Source organism: Carcharodon carcharias, chromosome 17 (genome assembly GCF_017639515.1).
Source record: "Carcharodon carcharias isolate sCarCar2 chromosome 17, sCarCar2.pri, whole genome shotgun sequence".
NCBI lineage: Eukaryota > Metazoa > Chordata > Chondrichthyes > Lamniformes > Lamnidae > Carcharodon > Carcharodon carcharias.
The window spans coordinates 103,635,994-103,653,900 of NC_054483.1; the positions used below are offsets into that span (position 1 = coordinate 103,635,994).

At 46.3% G+C, this 17,907-nt stretch overlaps 1 protein-coding gene across 10 annotated transcripts in view; it reads left to right on the forward strand.

Moving 5' to 3' along the window:
- The window catches only part of prom2 (prominin 2), a 132,627-nt gene that overhangs the window by 64,221 nt on the left and 50,499 nt on the right, over positions 1-17,907 (forward strand). For all 10 annotated transcript variants that reach the window (XR_005945621.1, XM_041209241.1, XM_041209243.1 and 7 more), the window contains 5 exons: positions 330-393; positions 3,644-3,803; positions 5,438-5,590; positions 9,391-9,514; positions 11,748-11,839. Coding sequence is in view for 9 of the 10 variants with exons in the window: in XM_041209241.1 (XP_041065175.1) it covers positions 330-393; positions 3,644-3,803; positions 5,438-5,590; positions 9,391-9,514; positions 11,748-11,839 (593 nt within the window). In the remaining variant the exon portion in view is untranslated. The remainder of the gene's footprint in view (positions 1-329; positions 394-3,643; positions 3,804-5,437; positions 5,591-9,390; positions 9,515-11,747; positions 11,840-17,907) is intronic.

Genomic DNA, 17,907 nt, shown 5'->3' on the forward strand with positions numbered 1-17,907 from the left:
CCATCCCTGTTGCACGCTATAACACATTTTCAGGTGTCAATACCACTGACTGGTATCTATTGTTCTCTATAACAATTCCAAGAGTCCATTATTCTCCACAGTTCTCGGGTAGCCATGTAATTATCAGTTATTAAACACTCTCAATCTATAAAACTTTATAACTCTCAGTCTCTTTTGAGTATTCATTAACTCGCTATAATTCACTCCCAGTTATCAGTTGGTCATAATAAAGTAGTGTTCAATTATCTAAAATAACTCAGCCTCTGTAACCTGACATGTAAATTCAACACCTTGTCTCAGTCCTAACATGTTTATTCCTTTCTGCAAAGGGTTATAAAGTTTTCAATGACACACCCGCACTGCTTGTCAACCAGTCAGCCAGCACTGTGTCAGGTGAGTGCAGTTCTTGGATACAAACCTAACCAGCCTTCAGCTGCATATTGATGTTACTGCTCACAAAATTGAGTAAATCTGTGCCAGCAACATTCAAATTTTACTTTCCTCTACCTTGGTGCCCCACAGTACCCTGTTCAAGGGGCAATGGCTCCACTGGACCATGTGTACAAGTAGTATTGCACAGCACCAGTGCAGTGTCTAATACATGATACCCAATGGGAGCTGGAGTGCATCTGGGTTTTCTCAGAACAAATATGCAATGACATTGTAATAAGATGGCAATGGAGACTGAGTGCAGCGAGACCAAGTGCTTAAATCGAGCAATCAGGTAAGTGAGGGAATTCGGCACAGTGAGCGAGGAGGTGCTGTTCTGACCTTCACAAAAAGGAGTACTCCAAGATAGGGAGCCTGAAAGCTGAAGCCCAGAGGCATCAATTAGATGTGCTGGTAAAAGATTGGTGAGTGAAAGATTGCTAACCAGGGAGGCACACCTCAGTTTTCTGGGACTTGTCCCAGTTATGTTGTGATGTTAGGCTCTCTCTCCCTCAACCCTCACGTCCCTCACGCCACCCAACTCTCCCATGGCTCCTGATACCCTATGTGCCAACTCATGACCTCCACCTGGCCCCCATTGCCCCTTGTACTGTCTATGCCAACTCACCCAGTATTTATCATGGGTAGACTTCAGAAGCTGTGTTGAAATGAAATGAAATAAAGTTCTAAAAACCTAATGCAGATTTTTCTTTTCATTCTTACACGTGATGTGGGTGTTACTGGCTGGGCCAGCGTCTATTGCCCATCCATAATTGCCCTTAAGAAGGTGGTGGTGAGCCATCTTCTTGAACCGCTGCAGCCCATGTGGTGTAGGTACATCCACGATGCTGTTAGGCAGAGAATTCCAGGGTTTTGACACAGTTACAGTGAAAGAACGACGATATATTTCCAAGTCAGGAAGATATAGGTGGGATGGTCAAATGGGCAGATAAGTGGCAGATGGAATTTAACCATGAAAAGCGTGAGGTGATACACCTTGGAAGGAGTAATTTGACAAGGAAGTATTAATGAACGGCATGGCACTAGGAAGTTCTGAGGAACAAAGGGACCTTGGCCTGTGTGTCCATAGATCTCTGAAGGCGGAGAGGCATGTTAGTGGGATGGTGTAAAAGGCATATGGGACACTTGCCTTTATCAATTGAGGCATAGATTACAAAAGTAGGGAGGTCATGTTGGATTTGTATAGAACCTTAGCGAGGCCACAGCTGGAGTACTGTGCGCAGTTCTGGTTGCCACATTATAGGAAGGATGTGATTGCACTGGAGGAGATGCAGAGGAGATTAACCAGGATGTTGCCTGGGATGAAACATTTAAATTATGAAGAGAGGTTGGATAAACTTGGGTTGTTTTCATTAGAGCAGAAAGACTGAGGGGTGACCTGATCGAGGTGTACAAGGTTATGAGGGGCATAGACAGGGTGGATAGGGAGCAGCTGTTCCCCTTAGTTGAAGGGTCAGTCACGAGGGGACACAAGTTCAAGGTGAGGGGCAGGAGGTTTAGGGGGGATGTGAGGAAAAACTTTTTTACCCAGAGGGTGGTGATGGTCTGGAATGCGCTGCCTGGGAGGGTGGTGGAGGCGGGTTGCCTCACATCCTTTAAAAAGTACCTGGATGAGCACTTGGCGCGTCATAACATTCAAGGCTATGGGCCAAGTGCTGGTAAATGGGATTAGGTAGGTAGGTCAGGTGTTTCTCACATGTCGTGATGGGCCGAAGGGCCTCTTCTGCACTCTGTGTGTGTTGCTCCTGCACAAGTGGCATTCGCCACTAACAGGATGCTGCTATCAAGCCAAAAAGACATCCTGCCTACCACACAAATGAGCAATGTGGTTTATGAATTTTAGTGCCAGTGTGATGCTAGGTGTGTAGGCCATATGTCCCAAAGACTGGTGGATCGTATCAAACAGCATGTCCCAGCCACTGTTTGGAATGGGCAAGGTACAGACCATAGCCAACCAGCCCGTACTTGCAAAAATCAAAACACAGTGTCCATCATTAGATGTGATTCCGCGATGGGACATTTGCTAAATAATCCTCAGTGTACTAAGAATTACTCTGACAGCCAATTTAACATTGTCAGTCAGCTCATAGTCTGGTGCACTTGTGTATATTGAAAGCTACATGCGTTAATACACAGGGCCCTGTACAGGAACATGTACACACATTCCGCCTGTTTCAGCTAGACAAAATAAGTTACAGCTATTTGCTGATTCATTCCCATGGGCAATGCCTTGGCCAATCAGTATCAAGCTGCCTGGTTTTAATTTCAAACAATACTCGGCAGTTAACTGGCGGTCATCATAAACTGGTGTATTCTCCATGGCAATGCCTCTACCAATCAGAGCCCAACCAATCAGCACTCTCTTCTTAGTATAAATTGTTGTTTCCATTGACATTGGTAGACTTGCGATTGTCCTGATGAGTGCAAGATAAAAAAAACCTCGACAAGAAAAGTCACTTTTTTCACCAATGTTCCAGTTCTATAACGCCAAATAAAAAGAGGGAGAAATTGGAGTAACAAAAGTAAAGATGAGGGTTTGGGCACCAGATAGGTTGAGGTAGGGCAGAGACAAAAATCAATCTTGAAATCTTCAATTGACTAGAACCCACAGTCTATCTAGCGATAGAGTTCCAGATTTCCATTACCCTTTGTGTGAAGAAACGCTTCCTGGTTTCTCTCCTCAATGACCTAGCTCTCAACTTTAAGATTGTGAACTGTTATTCTGGATTTCCTAACCAAAGGAAATTGTTTTCCTGTATCTACCCTCTCAAAACATTCTGTCACACCTTGATTAATTCCTCCACCCGCAACCCACCCCACTCCCCATATCCCCCACCCCCACCCACCTCCCACAGACCCCTCACCTCCTATACTCAAGGAAATACAAGCCAGGTTTATGCAAGTTATCCTCAAAATTTTAACCCTTTAACCTGGTATTTTTATGTGCTGAGTGTGGAATCTGCTGCTTTCTTCCCAAGGCCACATATCCTTCCTGAGGTGTAATGCCAGGAACTGAAAACAGTTACTCCAGATGGCATCTGACTGAAGCACCCTTTGCTCCCCTTTGTACTCCAACCCCTTGAGATACAGATTCATTTAGTTGTTCTAATTATTTTTTGTACACTAACTTCAAGTGATTTTTCAAAAGATCATTCACACAAATCATTTTTATCTTATTTTTACATTCACACAGAAATGAAGAAGAGCACAATGGATATTGAAAAGCAGATACAACATATCACGCAAGAGTTTCCGATATTAACCGCACTAACGTCAGTCAATTCTGAACTAAATAAGATTAATAGCTCAATAAATAAATATCTCCCAGAGGTCCAGAAGGGAGATAAATATAGGTAAGAAAGGAAAGGAGTGGCAGCAATGTATTACCTGATATACCACGCATCCATCATTATAACACTCCAACTTACCCAAAATCCCTGAGGATTGCAATAGTATAACCCAGAACTCACTGTTAAACAATAACAGACCCCACACCCCTCGCTACGAAGCAATAATATAGCCTGCACCTCTCACTGTAACACTGATATATCCCACACTCCTCACTGTAACAGTCTGATATACCCCACAGCACTCACTGTAACACTGATATATCCCACACCCCTCCCTGTAACACTCTGATATACCCCACACCCCTCACTGTAACACTCTGATATATCCCAGGCACGCTCCACTGTAACACTCTGATATAACTCCTCACTGTAACACTCTGATATATCCAACACTCCTCACTTTAACGCTCTGATATACCCCGCACCACTCACTGTAACACTCTGATATACCCCACACTTCTCACTGTAACACTCTGATATACCCCATGCCCCTCACTGTAACACGCTGATATATCCAACACCCCTCACTGTAGCACTCTGATATATCCCAGGCACGCTCGACTGTAACACTCTGATATAACTCCTCACTGTAACACTCTGATATATCCAACACTCCTCACTGTAACGCTCTGATATATCGTGCACCACTCACTGTAACACTCTGATATACCCCAACCTCTCACTGTAGCACTCTGATATACCCCCACACTCCTCACTGTAACACTCTGATATACCCCACACCCCTCACTGTAACACTGATATATCCCACACCCCTCACTGTAACACTCTGATAAACCCCACAGCCCTCACTGTAAAGCAATAACAAAGCCTGCAGCTCTCACTGTAACACTGATATACCCCACACCCCTCACTGTAACACTGATATACCCCACAACCTCACTGTAACACACTGATATACCCCACGCCCCTCACTGTAACACGCTGATATATCCAACACCCCTCACTGTAACACTCTGATATAACCCCTCACTGTAACACTCTGATATACCCCACACCCCTCACTGTAAAGCAATAACATAGCCTGCGCTTCTCACTGTAACACTGATATACCCCACATCCCTCACCGTAACACTCTGATAAACCCCACACCCCTCACTGTAACACTGATATATGCCACATCCCTCACAGTAACACTCTGATATAACCCACAGCCCTCACTGTAACACTCTAATATACCCCACACCCCTCACTGTAACACTCTGATGCACCCCACACCCCTCACTGTAACACTCTGATATACTTCACACCCCTCACTGTAACACACTGATATACACCACACCCATCACCGTAACACTCTGATAAACCCCACACCCCTCACAGTAACGCTCTGATATAACCCACAGCCCTCACTGTAACACTCTGATATGCCCCACACCCCTCACTGTAACACTCTGATATCACCCACACCCCTCACTGTAACACTCTGATATCCCCACACCTTTCATTGTAACACACTGATATACCCCACACCCCTCACTGTAACACACTGATATATCCAACAACCCTCACTGTAACACTCTTTGCTATTCCACATCCGATGTTTTTGATAGCTGGTGTTATTGCTCTGCATGACTTTCCAGATTTTTTTGGATGACTCTGTTCTTCCTGAATTTCAGGTGGTTTGTTGGGATTGTGCTGTCCAGTATAATTCTCCTGATTGTTCTGTGTAATTATCTGGGTCTCTTGCTGGGAACAATGTACCTCAAACCCAATGTGAATCCCATCGAAAGAAGCTCGGCGTCCACCTGTGGAGGGAATCTCTTCATGGCGTAAGAAGAAACTGAGATGCTTATATTTATGTTTTATTTTGAGATTGTAGAATAATTTTTGAATTGCATTCGCAGGGCCCCTCACAACTCTCTCAATATTTCCGAACACTTTTCACTGCCTCGTGCAGTCAATATATGCAAACCCACGTGCCAATCTGTGCACAGCAAAACCCAGTGGACAGCACGGAGACAAATGGCTAGATAAGCTGTTTATTAATTGATGGTTAGGTTAGGGATAAATCCTGTACAGAACACTGAAGAGAACTCTCCTCTTCTTCAAAATATTGCTCATGGGTCTTTGTCTGTCTAGCTGTGAGGGTAGATTGGGCATACTTGGGTTAAAGTCTCACCTGTGGTTCCAACAACACTCAAATCCAGACAATGAATATAAAGAAATTCCAACTGGCAGGAGATGTAACAGAACATTTTACTGGTCCTTTCCCTCCTCCTGTTGTGTCACTGGCTCTCCATTCATTGCCCCCCACCCCCCTTACATTGTTCTGAGACTATCAGCTTGACTAGTGCAGCTTCTGAGACCTGAGGCACTTTCCACAATTCCCCTTGTTGCTCTTATCTCCCATAATGGGCTGGATTTTATAACCCCCACCCCTCTCTCTGTCCCCCGTCTGGCGGGTTTTTAGCGGGGAATATGTAAAATATAAGGGGTGGCTAGCCCACCACCTTCCTGCCCACCACCCAAGCTCTCCCCCACAACACCGAGAGCGCGAGGACCCCAAAGTGGGCAGCCCGCCCGCCATTTTAAAATAACTAATTAAACGTTAATATGCTGCCTATATCATGAAACAGGTGGCGTTGGGCAGGCAAGAGTCGGCAGGCCGTTCTTTTAAGGAAATTGGGGGTGCCCTATGCGCATGTAGGCAGCCCCCTCTCACGATAATGCCCTCCCTTCGTTCCTCCCCGCATGGCCTCCAAAACCCACCCTCCCCCGCCTCCCCGGCCCCGATCCTTCCACATCCAATACCCCTGACTTACCTCTCTCTGGGACCTATGACTCCTTCAGCCACCTTGCAGTCCTGGCAATGCCCACAACTGAGCTCTGGCACTGCCAGAGGGTGGGACTTCCTCCCACTGAGGGCGGAAGTCCCACTGTCACCTCATTGATGCCACCCACAGCATGTTATTGCTGTGGAGCAGCCTTGTTGCACGTGGGTCGGATGGCGTCCGACATTTTTTCCAAGGGGGAACAATACGCCACCACCCCCACTCCTTAAAATTCAGCCCAATGTCTCCTTATGCGGCTCTGCGTCAAATGTAGTTTTGTTTGATGACTCTCCTGTGAAGCATCTTGGGACATTTTGCTATGTTAAAGAACAGGTCAGTAACGGTACACGGTCAGTGAGGGAGACTTCACCTTAGTGAGACAGGGACCGAGTGAGTACAATTGGGAATTTGTTTCAAAGTGGGAATTTGGTACATAGGGGGATAGAAGTGCTTTAGGTAAGATTTACTGCAAAAAGTAAAGATTGCTGAGTGGGGAGTTCGGTGAAGGGCAGAGAGGAGGTTTTATTTCCTTCTACTCTTTTTCAGCCTTTAGTATTTTATTTCTGCGTTGGTGCAGTAGAAGGAGCAGGTAAACTAGTAACTGGTATTAGAAATGGAAAGTTTTATCAGTATTGTAAAATTTACTGGCAGTGCCAAAACCTATTAGGAGGTGTAGATTTTATTAATTATAAATTAATTAGCAATGCTTAATTATTTAACACATATTGGAGATAACAAGGCAGGTGATGTGCTGCAATTGCAACATGTGGCTCAAAGACTGGTGTGGGAGAAGTGGGTTCCCATTCATGGGGCCCTGGCACTAGTATTGGGGAAAGTGGGGGCTGTACCGTTGGAACCTGTCTATACCTGAACTGTGCTGGGACCGGTGTTCTTGTGAGCCACATAACTAGGTAAGTGGTGAGGGTTTTAAACTAAGTAGTAGGGGCAAGGATCAAATTTGGGAAGATGTGATAAATCGAAGAGCAGAGACAAGGCAAAAGAGAAAGGTATTATTACAGGAAATGAAAAATACACCATGACAGGAAGGGATAGAGAGTACAAATCCAACAGTAAATCCACAGATGTGACTTGAGGTTATCAAAAGAATAAAAGGATAAAACTAAAAGCTCTGTATCTGAATGCATGAAGCAATCTGAATCAGAACAGATGAACTGAGAAAGCACATAGAAATAAATAATTACAATCTGATAGCCATTACAGAGATGTAGCCGCAGGAGGACATGGATGGGGGCCTGAATATTAAAGGGTATTGTACATTTAGGAAGGACAGGAAGTGAGGAAAAGGTGGAGGGGTGGCTGTGTTTGTTACTGATGGCATTAGCACAATAGAGAGGGATGACCTAAGTTCAAGAAACCAGGATGTGGAAACTGTTTGGGTAGAAATGAGAAATGGTAACGGCAAGGAGTCAGTCATGGGAATCGTGTACAGGCTCCCTAACAGTAACCACATGGTAGGGTGGAGCATAAAGGAAGAAATAATGGGAGCCTGTTAGAAAGGCACGGCGATGATCATGGGAGATTTTAATCTCCATATTGACTGGAAAATTCAGATGAGCAAAGGTAGCCCAGATGAAGAGGTCACAGAATGTTTCCAGGATAGTTTCTTAGAACAGCACATTCTGGAGCCAACCAGAGGCCAGGCTGTACTAGACCTGGAGTCAGTGGCTTAGATATCGTGGTCAGTGATGAAACGATTACAGTCGCCACTGATCCTGAAGAAAGCTGATCACAAAGATCTCACAATCTCTTCAGTGTGTATTTACCCTTTCCCAATGTCAGTTTGAATCTGATGCCATGGCAATGGGATCTCCAGGTGTCCAGTAGCAGTGATGTCAGCAAGGAGAGTAAGCAGCCAATCAAACTGAAGTATTCTCATGGACAGCAAAGCAGGAAGTGAAAAGCACTGATTATCCTTCAGTTTAATTTTTAAGTAAAATAACTGATTTTGATTATAGCTGAAGAAAGAAACTAAAATGTTATAAAGAAACTTTAAAAAAAATATAACTTTAAAAATATGTGAAATTTGTTATAAGGGGGAAATTTGACATTCCACAAATAATAAAATTAGATTTTTCAGAGCCAGTGAGGGTGCTTAGCAGTGATTTTGAGGTTACACACTGTTAAAAATCAATTATATCTCATTCAACAAGGTGTAACTTTTCAAGGATTTTTACAGCGAGACTAGTGACATGGAAATGGAAATCTTTGTCGGTTCAGTAATTTCTAATGAATTACAGTCTGGAGAACATCAACAGGGCACCCTAGAGGGAAGCTTAAAAGCGCTGACAGCAACTTCTGGATTTCCATGTTATTCTGCACATGTGCGGACTCCAGAAGTTGCAGTTTTGGTGGAGTTATGTGGCCAACACTGACAGTTTCACCATCATTCCTACTGCAAAATGTGGACCAATATTATGCCTCTGCTGACTGTGATGAATCTAAGTGAAGTGAGTTTGATTCAGTTTTATCTCAGCCAACTGGGTGACATTGAGCACAAAATGGTTGCCTGGCTCAAGGAGGCCGGGAGGGTTGTTGCTGTGGGAAATGAAATTGTGATGCTGTGACAGAAAAGAACACTTTTCATTTGTTAAGTTTAAAGTATGTAGTTGGAAGAGTGAGGAGGGAACTTTACCACCGCCCCCCCCCCCCCCCCCCCCACCCCCGCCGCCCCCCCCCACTCTCCCACAACCCCAACCCGCTATGAAAGACTTGTCCTAGGAGTGTTTGATCAAACAGTATTGAATTTTACTCAGCAATACCTTGCTCTGCTCCAACAGGGGAGTCGGCTTCAGTTTCATCTTCTCATGGCTCTTGATGCTCCTCGTCTTTATCATGTTTTTTGTGGGTGGAAATATATATTCACTGGCTTGCAAACCTTGGTACAATGATGAACTTTTTCAGGTAATACCCGCATGTGTTTCTGTGTTTCTATGTTGACACTGTTCTCACAGGAAATTTGCAAACGAACAGCATAGGGCCACCTGAAGTAATTGGCCTTTTCTCTTGCGGGTGCTGGCTCAACTTTGATCTTTCACTGTCTCTAATCCATGTCTCTATCTATCTACTGCTGTGGTCCTCCACCTCTTATCCCTTATTGTTTCTATCCCTTCATCTGCAATTTTTCACATTCTTAAGCCTCTACTACCTCCAAGTTCCCCTCCAATCACACACCATCCTGATGTGGAACTATATCCCTGTTCCTTCATCCTCGCCAGATCAACATCAATTCCCTTCCTAAAAGCACTGTGAACCACTGAGAGTACAGCAGTTCAAGGAGGTTGCCACTTTCTCAAGAGTAATTTGGAATGGGCAATAAATGTTGGCCTTGCCACTGAGACTCACATTCCAAGAATTATTTTTTTGAGGAGCTTTGTTTGTTTCATATCTTCACTCACACTTTATTTTCCTTTGGGAAACGGCAGGGAGGTTTGAGCAGGTGAATTATTGATCACATCATGAACACTCCTTTGGTGGTCAGTAAGTCCTGCAGTGGGACTTGAACCAAGCTCTGAGGCCGGGGTCCTGTTCACTGAGCCGTAAGACTTCCACTTTATACAAGTGCTATGTGATGTTTCTGAGAGACAAGATAAGCTGCTGGAAGGATGCAAATCTTTTTTGTGAAGACGGGTAATGTAGAATAACAGAAGGAGGCCATTCATCCCATCATGCAGTGCTGGCTCTTTGAAGGAACTCCAATTTGTTCCACACCCTTGTTGTTTACCTATGACCCTGCAAATTTTTCCCTGTCAAGTAATTATCCCATTTGCCTTTTGAAAGTCTGTTTCCATTTCCTTGAAGGCAATGTGTTCCAGGTCACAACAACTCGAAGCAAAAAACAATGTTTCCACATCTTGCCTCTGGCTCTTTCGCCAATCACCTTAAATTTGACGTTTCGAGTCCTCATGACCCTTCAACAGAACTGAGTTCTGTTGAAGGGTCATGAGGACTCGAAATGTCAACTCTTTTCTTCTCCACCGATAATGCCAGACCTGCTGAGTTTTTCCAGGTAATTCTGTTTTTGTTTTGGATTCCAGCATCCGCAGTTTTTTGTTTTTATCACCTTAAATTTGCATCGTCTGGTCACTGACCCCGCCTGCCACTGGGAACATGCTCTCCTTATTCACACTATCAAAACACTTAAAAATTGTGAACGTTTCTCTCAAATTTCCTTTTACGTTCCTCTACTCTAAGGTGATCTAAACCAGTGTGTCAAGCATTTTTATTTCAATGTATCTCCTGACACTAACTTGATGATGTCCTTGGCATCTTCCTTAATCCACAGTTCTGCCTGTCGGTTGGTGTGTGATATCAGTGCTGAAGCACTGTATAATCAGCAGCCTACTTAAAGCATCAGAATCCTGAAGTATCTTTCAGAGGGTGTCGGTCTGATAGGACCCAAAGCATTTTATTACATGTGGCTAGTCTATTTGTACATCCCAGTTACTTGGCTTCTCGCCCCTAAGCACAAATAACAGGGTTTTTAATCAGCTTGGGTTGAATGTAAATTTTGAGACAACCAAGCAGTAATCAGGTGCCAGATTTGATCAATCATTAGTGGTTAGTCAATTATACAAACCGTACAAAATATGCCATTAAATATAGCACAGTCTGCATAAGGAAGTGCACCATCTGCAGTGACAGCATCATTAGACGCATCCTTTTTATTTTGAACACTCCTTGTGATTACTTTAACTTCTGATATTAGTGTAAAACTGGAAATATTTTAGTGGGTGCTAGTTGTTCACTTTGAATTTCATTTCCATTCATTTCAGTGTGCTTCCTCAATATTGTCCACTTCACACTAACACTAAGTGTAATATTATCCCCATTCACTGAGATTCACTTCTAGTATACACTCTCGCCACAAGGCGACAGTGTGTACAAACCAGAATAAAGAGCAGCCTATTAACCTGCAGGAGTTGGACAAAGGGGTCAGGGAGGGGGGCATGGTGGGAGTGAGGGGCATTAATGATCAGGATTATGATACAGCATTGGCAGAAAGAAGCAAAGAAATCTTTCCATCTTGCAGTGTACAGCACAGTGTGCAGGAGATGATTTTGAGACAGGCACAAGCTGGGGAGTGAACTGTACTGAAGCTGTCTGATGCCATGTACACTCCTGTCTTCTGTTGCAGGTAATTGAAACCTCCGGGCTGATTGCTGACTTAAACCTGTCACAGTCCCTGGGATTGAAGAATACCAAGCTGAGCATCAACAGTGCTTATAAGTGAGTGAAAACTTAAACACTCCTTCAAAATTATCACTGGAGCAACATCTGAATTAGTTAGCATAACCGTGGGGTTTGTCTGGAGTTTTTGGGGTTAAAAAGGGGCATGGGTCACCAATCTGATTGCAGCACGATAGTCTGAACGCCCTTCCCCCGTTCTCCCTGCAATGTTGCTGGGAACATAGGGTGATGGAATTTCCACTTTTATGTGATGTTCTGATTGCTGGAACTACACTGGACAGAGTTCATGGAAGGAGGTAAAACTGATTCTGGGATTTCAGGCTTTCAATGAATTGTATTCACCCCTTAATTTCCCTGTAACAGTCTGAATGTCTCTCAAATCAATTCTCAGATAAATCTACAACAATAACACTCAGTTTTTGTCTGTCTGAACTGTTTTGATTGGCCAGTTTAACGGGCGTGTCTGTTAGTGGGTTTATTTTTTGGACAGTACCTGGCACACACACACACAGGCACACAGAGTGTGTGGAGGATTTGAGCGTAGCTGCTGCAGTTGGGGGCATTGGGATGGGGGTGGCCTGTGGAGAAAAATAACAGCGGAAGGTAAGGGAATTCCAGTAACAAAGTTACCCTGACGGGAGCGTTTGTTTCCGTGAGGGATGCAATGTGATAAGGATGGGCAAGAGAGGGATGGGTTTGGGATAGGAGGAGTGGAAGGAATGTGATGGGAGTGGCAAGGGATGGAAAGGTGATATAGGACGGGTGGATGAAATGGTGAAATTGGTGAAGTGCAATTATTTGATACCATTTATTACCCAAAAGCTGAAAATGAAGATTCCCTAGATTTGAATGAAAATATTTAAGAAAAGCTGTCCAGTGAATTAAAGAGAGCATCGGTGTTGGTTCTACAGGTGAAGGAGATGATAACAGTCTTTACCTGCCAGAGTTTCTGCACAGTCAAACTCCATTGGCCATGTGCCAGTGCAGAAACCTAAACCAGGATTTTCCACTCCCGTGTGTGTGTCGGGCATCTTGGCTGATGTGGGGGATCATTCGGCGGGAGGGACAGAAATCAGTTTCATGCTAGTGTGAAATTAAAATGGGATCACCCGATGGTGTCTGACACAAATCCCGCTGGAGGCCGGCGTGAAACCGATAAGGCTCGAGCGGAATCACCCCTCCCCCACACCGCGCCGAATTCTCTGTTACGCCTGAGGGAAAACACACCGGCCCAGAACATGTCTGGCAAGTGTGACACGCAAAGGTCAGGGCTTACTGTTAGGGCCTTGCTCAGATTGCAGACATCCGAGGAGCAGAAGATGCTGGAGCCCGACAGCTACCCGCACCCTGGGGGAACACGCGCATCGCCTGCCAGGCGGATTCTCATGGACACGGCTCGGCCGCGAAGCAGCTCTCGGAAGGTGGGAGGTCTCCGCACAGCAGCTTCAACTTGGCTGAGGCTTTAGATCTTCAAGGGCTTCGCTGATGCTTCGGAACTTCAGGGACTTCACCATGGGCTCGCACCATCTGACAGGTCTTCACCATGGGCTTGCACCATCTGACAGGGTCTTCACCATGGGCTCGCACCATCTGACAGGGTCTTCACCATGGGCTCGCACCATCTGACAGGGTCTTCACCATGGGCTCGCACCATCTGACAGGGACTTCACCATGGGCTCGCACCATCTGACAGGTCTTCACCATGGGCTCGCACCATCTGACAGGGTCTTCACCATGGGCTCGCACCATCTGACAGGGTCTTCACCATGGGCTCGCACCATCTGACAGGGTCTTCACCATGGGCTCGCACCAGCTGACAGGGTCTTCACCATGGGCTCGCACCATCTGACAGGGTCTTCACCATGGGCTCGCACCATCTGACAGGGTCTTCACCATGGGCTCGCACCATCTGACAGGGTCTTCACCATGGGCAGCTGAGGATGAGTGGCGAAAGGTGCAGCGAGGGGAAAGGAATGTCCAGGTGTGAGTGGGAGAGGAAGGCATACCGGGGGGTTTGTAGGGGGGAGGTGAGGGGTTGGGAGGTGAGATTGGGAGGAGGAGGGAAGGTGTTGGGGAAGGTGAAGTTGATGGGGGGACGAAGGTGTTGGAGGGCAAAGATATGAGCGGGGAAGATGGTGTAAGTGGGGGGAGAAAGGTGTATGGAGAGGGAAAGGTTTAAGGAGGGGGGAAGGTGTAAGCAGGGGCTGGATGTCTAGGTGAATGTGCAAGGGAGGGTTTTGCAGAATCTTTGTGAGCCTTCTGGGGAGTTAACTCAGGGTGTGCGTAGTAGGATGGAACAGTGAGTGTGAGAGGGGGTCAGAGGGAGCCGGTAGGGTGGAAGGGTGAGGGTGCGTCAGTAGCAGTAAAAGGGCAGCAAGGATGACTGGTGAGGACATGGAGGCAAACACAGACCCTGGGGGTGGGAGAGGTTGGGGAGGTCATTGTGGATTGGGGTGGGATTTTCACAAAAGTAGGGAATGTGCATGTTCACCTGGACATTCCTGGAGGAGAAGGACTTGGGCTGTAGGGTAATGGTGGGAAGGTGGAAGGTGATGCCGGGGGGCCCACTGTGATGGGAGAGAGGACATGAGTGACTGGGGGAGGAGAAAGGATGGGGGAGTTTACGAGAAACTTTACCATGACCATATTTGTCAAATTGAAAGTGAGCAGAGCCTTGTGTATAGGTACAGGTGCTGCACGGGAGTGGAATCAGTGGGTGGGCGGAGATGCAGGTCACTCAGATGGACAACTGAAAGAGAACCCCAGCAGGCAGCAGGACAGTAAGTTGAGTGTGATGGATGAAGGCTCCACGTGTGTGGGAGAGAGTGCTTGCACGAGGCTCCGAAAGGCCCTGCCACACACACACACACACACATTTCTCCCTCCAGAATCACTCGTGGGCCGGCTCTGTACAGCTGAAATGTTAGTGATGGGCAGGGTGCAGGAGGATGACTCGTGAAGCCTGTCAACGAAGCTGAAAAACAACATTACACATCACACAGTGAAAATAAATATATTTTCAGATTATAAAGTGACAAAATGTATCCACCCATGCAACCACTTGTGATCAGAATTTCTTAACTTTTCTAGGCCTACCACTTCTTCTATGTGCTGCCCTGACATCCACAACAGGGGTGGAGACAGCCTGTTCAATGGTTGGCCCTGTTGCGTCTGATAACTTCAGCATGGATCCTCTGAAGGCCGAGGCCTTGAGGGGCCATGATTGCTTTGACTGTCCTCCTGTGGGCCAGCTGCACCCTCTGCAGTGACAGAGGACGAGGTTGAGGGGGACACAGGCAAAGGGGACTTGGAGGAAATGGACAACCTCTGAGATTCCTGAGTGGATGACCCAGGGATGTCCAGCTGCCGCTCCTCCTCCCTTCGTGTGCCCCTGGGCCCTGGTCTGACTCTTTGAGGGGAAGGAGCACCTGGAGGGATGTCAAGGTGCCCAGCTTTCCCCTCACATTACCACTGTAGGAAATCATCCATGACTGCCACGATGGAGTGGAGGTCTGCACACATCTCCACATTCTGCTGGACCAGGGTCTCCATGGCATCTGCCATCTTGCTCATGGAAACCTCCATACACGCACATGTGGGCACCCCTTCATCAGAGTGCAGGCGGACACACTCCTCTGACTTGCATGCCACTCTGTTGAGGGCTTCCAACAGCTCTGCGTGATGTTCCCCCACCTTCTGCTGACGCTCCACAATGAGTTGGAAGGCCGAATCCAGAGATCATCATCTGACTTGGACCTCACGGATGCCTCTTTCCCAGCAGTCCTCCAAGTGCCGGGGAGCTCGGTTGAACCTGCCTCCTCCTGCTGTGGACACGTGTCCGTGCGGTGACCATCAGGTTGTGAACCCGAACCTGCCCTAGATCTAGGTCCCACCGAGTGTGTGTGTGTCTCGTGCTGGTGGAGGGTGCGGTGTGACGGGTCTTCCAGGCTGCTTATTTTCAGCTCTTCAATGTAGGAGATGCCCTCTTGGCTGGAGGTGAGGACCTGGATGGAGCTGAGGGACTGGCTGGCTTGTCATTCGCTTGGCAGAGCTCCCTGTGAACCAAAGTAGAGATAATTAGTGCATGGCAGCAGAGTCAAAAGCAGGAGAGAGAGAGAGCACTCACAGTTGCATTGAGGGAGGGATGATCTGGTGCAGGATCCTCACGTGGGTGTTCACTGCTGACCTCACCATCGCTGCAGGCATGGTCCATGTCCTCACCAGTCACAGCAATGGCATGCTCCTCAAAGTGAGTGAGGGGTCTAATGTGGGCCACTCCAACCCCGGTCAGGGACCTCTCCCTCCTGTTGTGAGCCAGCTTCTCCTGCATGAAAACAGATGGAGAGAGTGTGAGCAGAACACATGGCACTACGTGGAATGTTTGTGTGGTGAGTGGAGCCATGGACGGGATGAGGACATGTACTCCAGAGGATATGAGCCTGATGGAGATGTGAGGGTGTGTGTGAGAGTTAGTGATGTTGCCCTGTGGATATGTGAGCGTGTGAGCTGAGAGTGATGAGGTGGTTGACTTACCTGGTGGAATGGATGGGACCATTCATCCTCTTCCTGCACTGGATGGCTGACTTCCATGGGCACTGACCGCTGTTGCCACTGCCTCCCAGACCGGATTGATGATTCTGGTGGATCTCCTGCGACCAGAACAGGATTAGAGGACATCGCAGTGGGCCTCAACGGTGTCCATTTGGGGGGCTACCGTCTTCCTGGCTTTTGGGGCTACTTGTTGCCTGCAGCAGTCCTGGTCTGTAGACACGAAGTAGGCTGCGCTCTGGAGTGCTTTAAATATGGCGTCTGGAATGTGGAAGCGCTGAGGTGATGGAGTGGCGGGAAAATCTGAGGAAGCAGATGAAATGACGCAAAATCTGCCATTGCGGCCAGCTGGAAAAATGTCATTTTTCACGCCCGCCACTGCAATTCAGGGAGTTCAGGAGAAATTTCACAATGAAGGAGCAGTTATAATGTTGTTCCGAAACTTGAATCCTAATAAGGACTTTGTCAAGGAGCAAGATTAGTTGGGAAGCTGTTACTCTTCGAAGCCAGATGTTAACATTATAACAGGCTGGTTTCAAAGAATTAGAGTGTTTATTTCTTGAATAAGATCGAGACCATCAGATGTAAACATGCCTTTTCAACGGAGGAGAAAACAGTTCCCGATGAGACTTTCATATTCTGTGCCTATAAACAAATCACAAGACTAGACTTTAAACAGAATTTCTATTTCTAGGCCTGTTTTTACAGATGGACAGCTGTATATAGCTGTTTCCAGATTGAAAATTTTTGATTCTGTTAAAGTCTTTGGTGTGAGAATAACTAGAAATCCTGTATTTAAAGAGGTACTGTTACAATAAAGATACTAATATGACCACAAATGTTATTCAAGCCTCTGCTGGTTTGAAATGTTCCTCCAAAGCTCTCAATGTCCCATCCCATCTAACCGTTCTCCGCTCTGCATTCTTACTGAAGTAAAATTTTACATCTGGAGGACTAGAATCCAGGGGCGTAGAATTCATGCTTCAGCTACACAAAGCCCTGGTTAGACCACACCTGGAGTTACTGTGGGCAGTTCTGGGTGCCACACATTATGAAGGACATACTGACTTTGGAGAGAGTGCAGTGTAGATTTGCCAGAATGATACAGGGACTCCAAGCGTTAATTTATGAGTTGGGATTAAAAAAAATCAAAGGTTGTATTCCCTGGAATTTAAAAGTTTAAAGGGTGATTTGATTGAAGTTTATAAGATATTAAGTGGAACAGATAGGAAAGATAGAGAGAAACTGTTTCCAATGATTTGGGGAGTCTAAGATTTTGGGTCAGGGTCTAAAATTCGAGCCAGACCTTTCAGGAGTGAAATGAGGAAACATTTTCACACACAAAGGGTGTTAGGAGTTTGAAACTCTCTTCCACAAACAGAACTTGATGCTCAGTTATAAATCTGAGATTGACAGAGTTTTGTTATCCAAGGATATTCAGGGATATGGGGCAAAGGTGGGTAAATGGGGTTAGGTTGCAGATGGGCCATGATGACATTGAAGAGCCCGGCTGTCTGGAGGTGGCTTCCTAGAGGCAGACCATGGGTGCGATGCTCCAG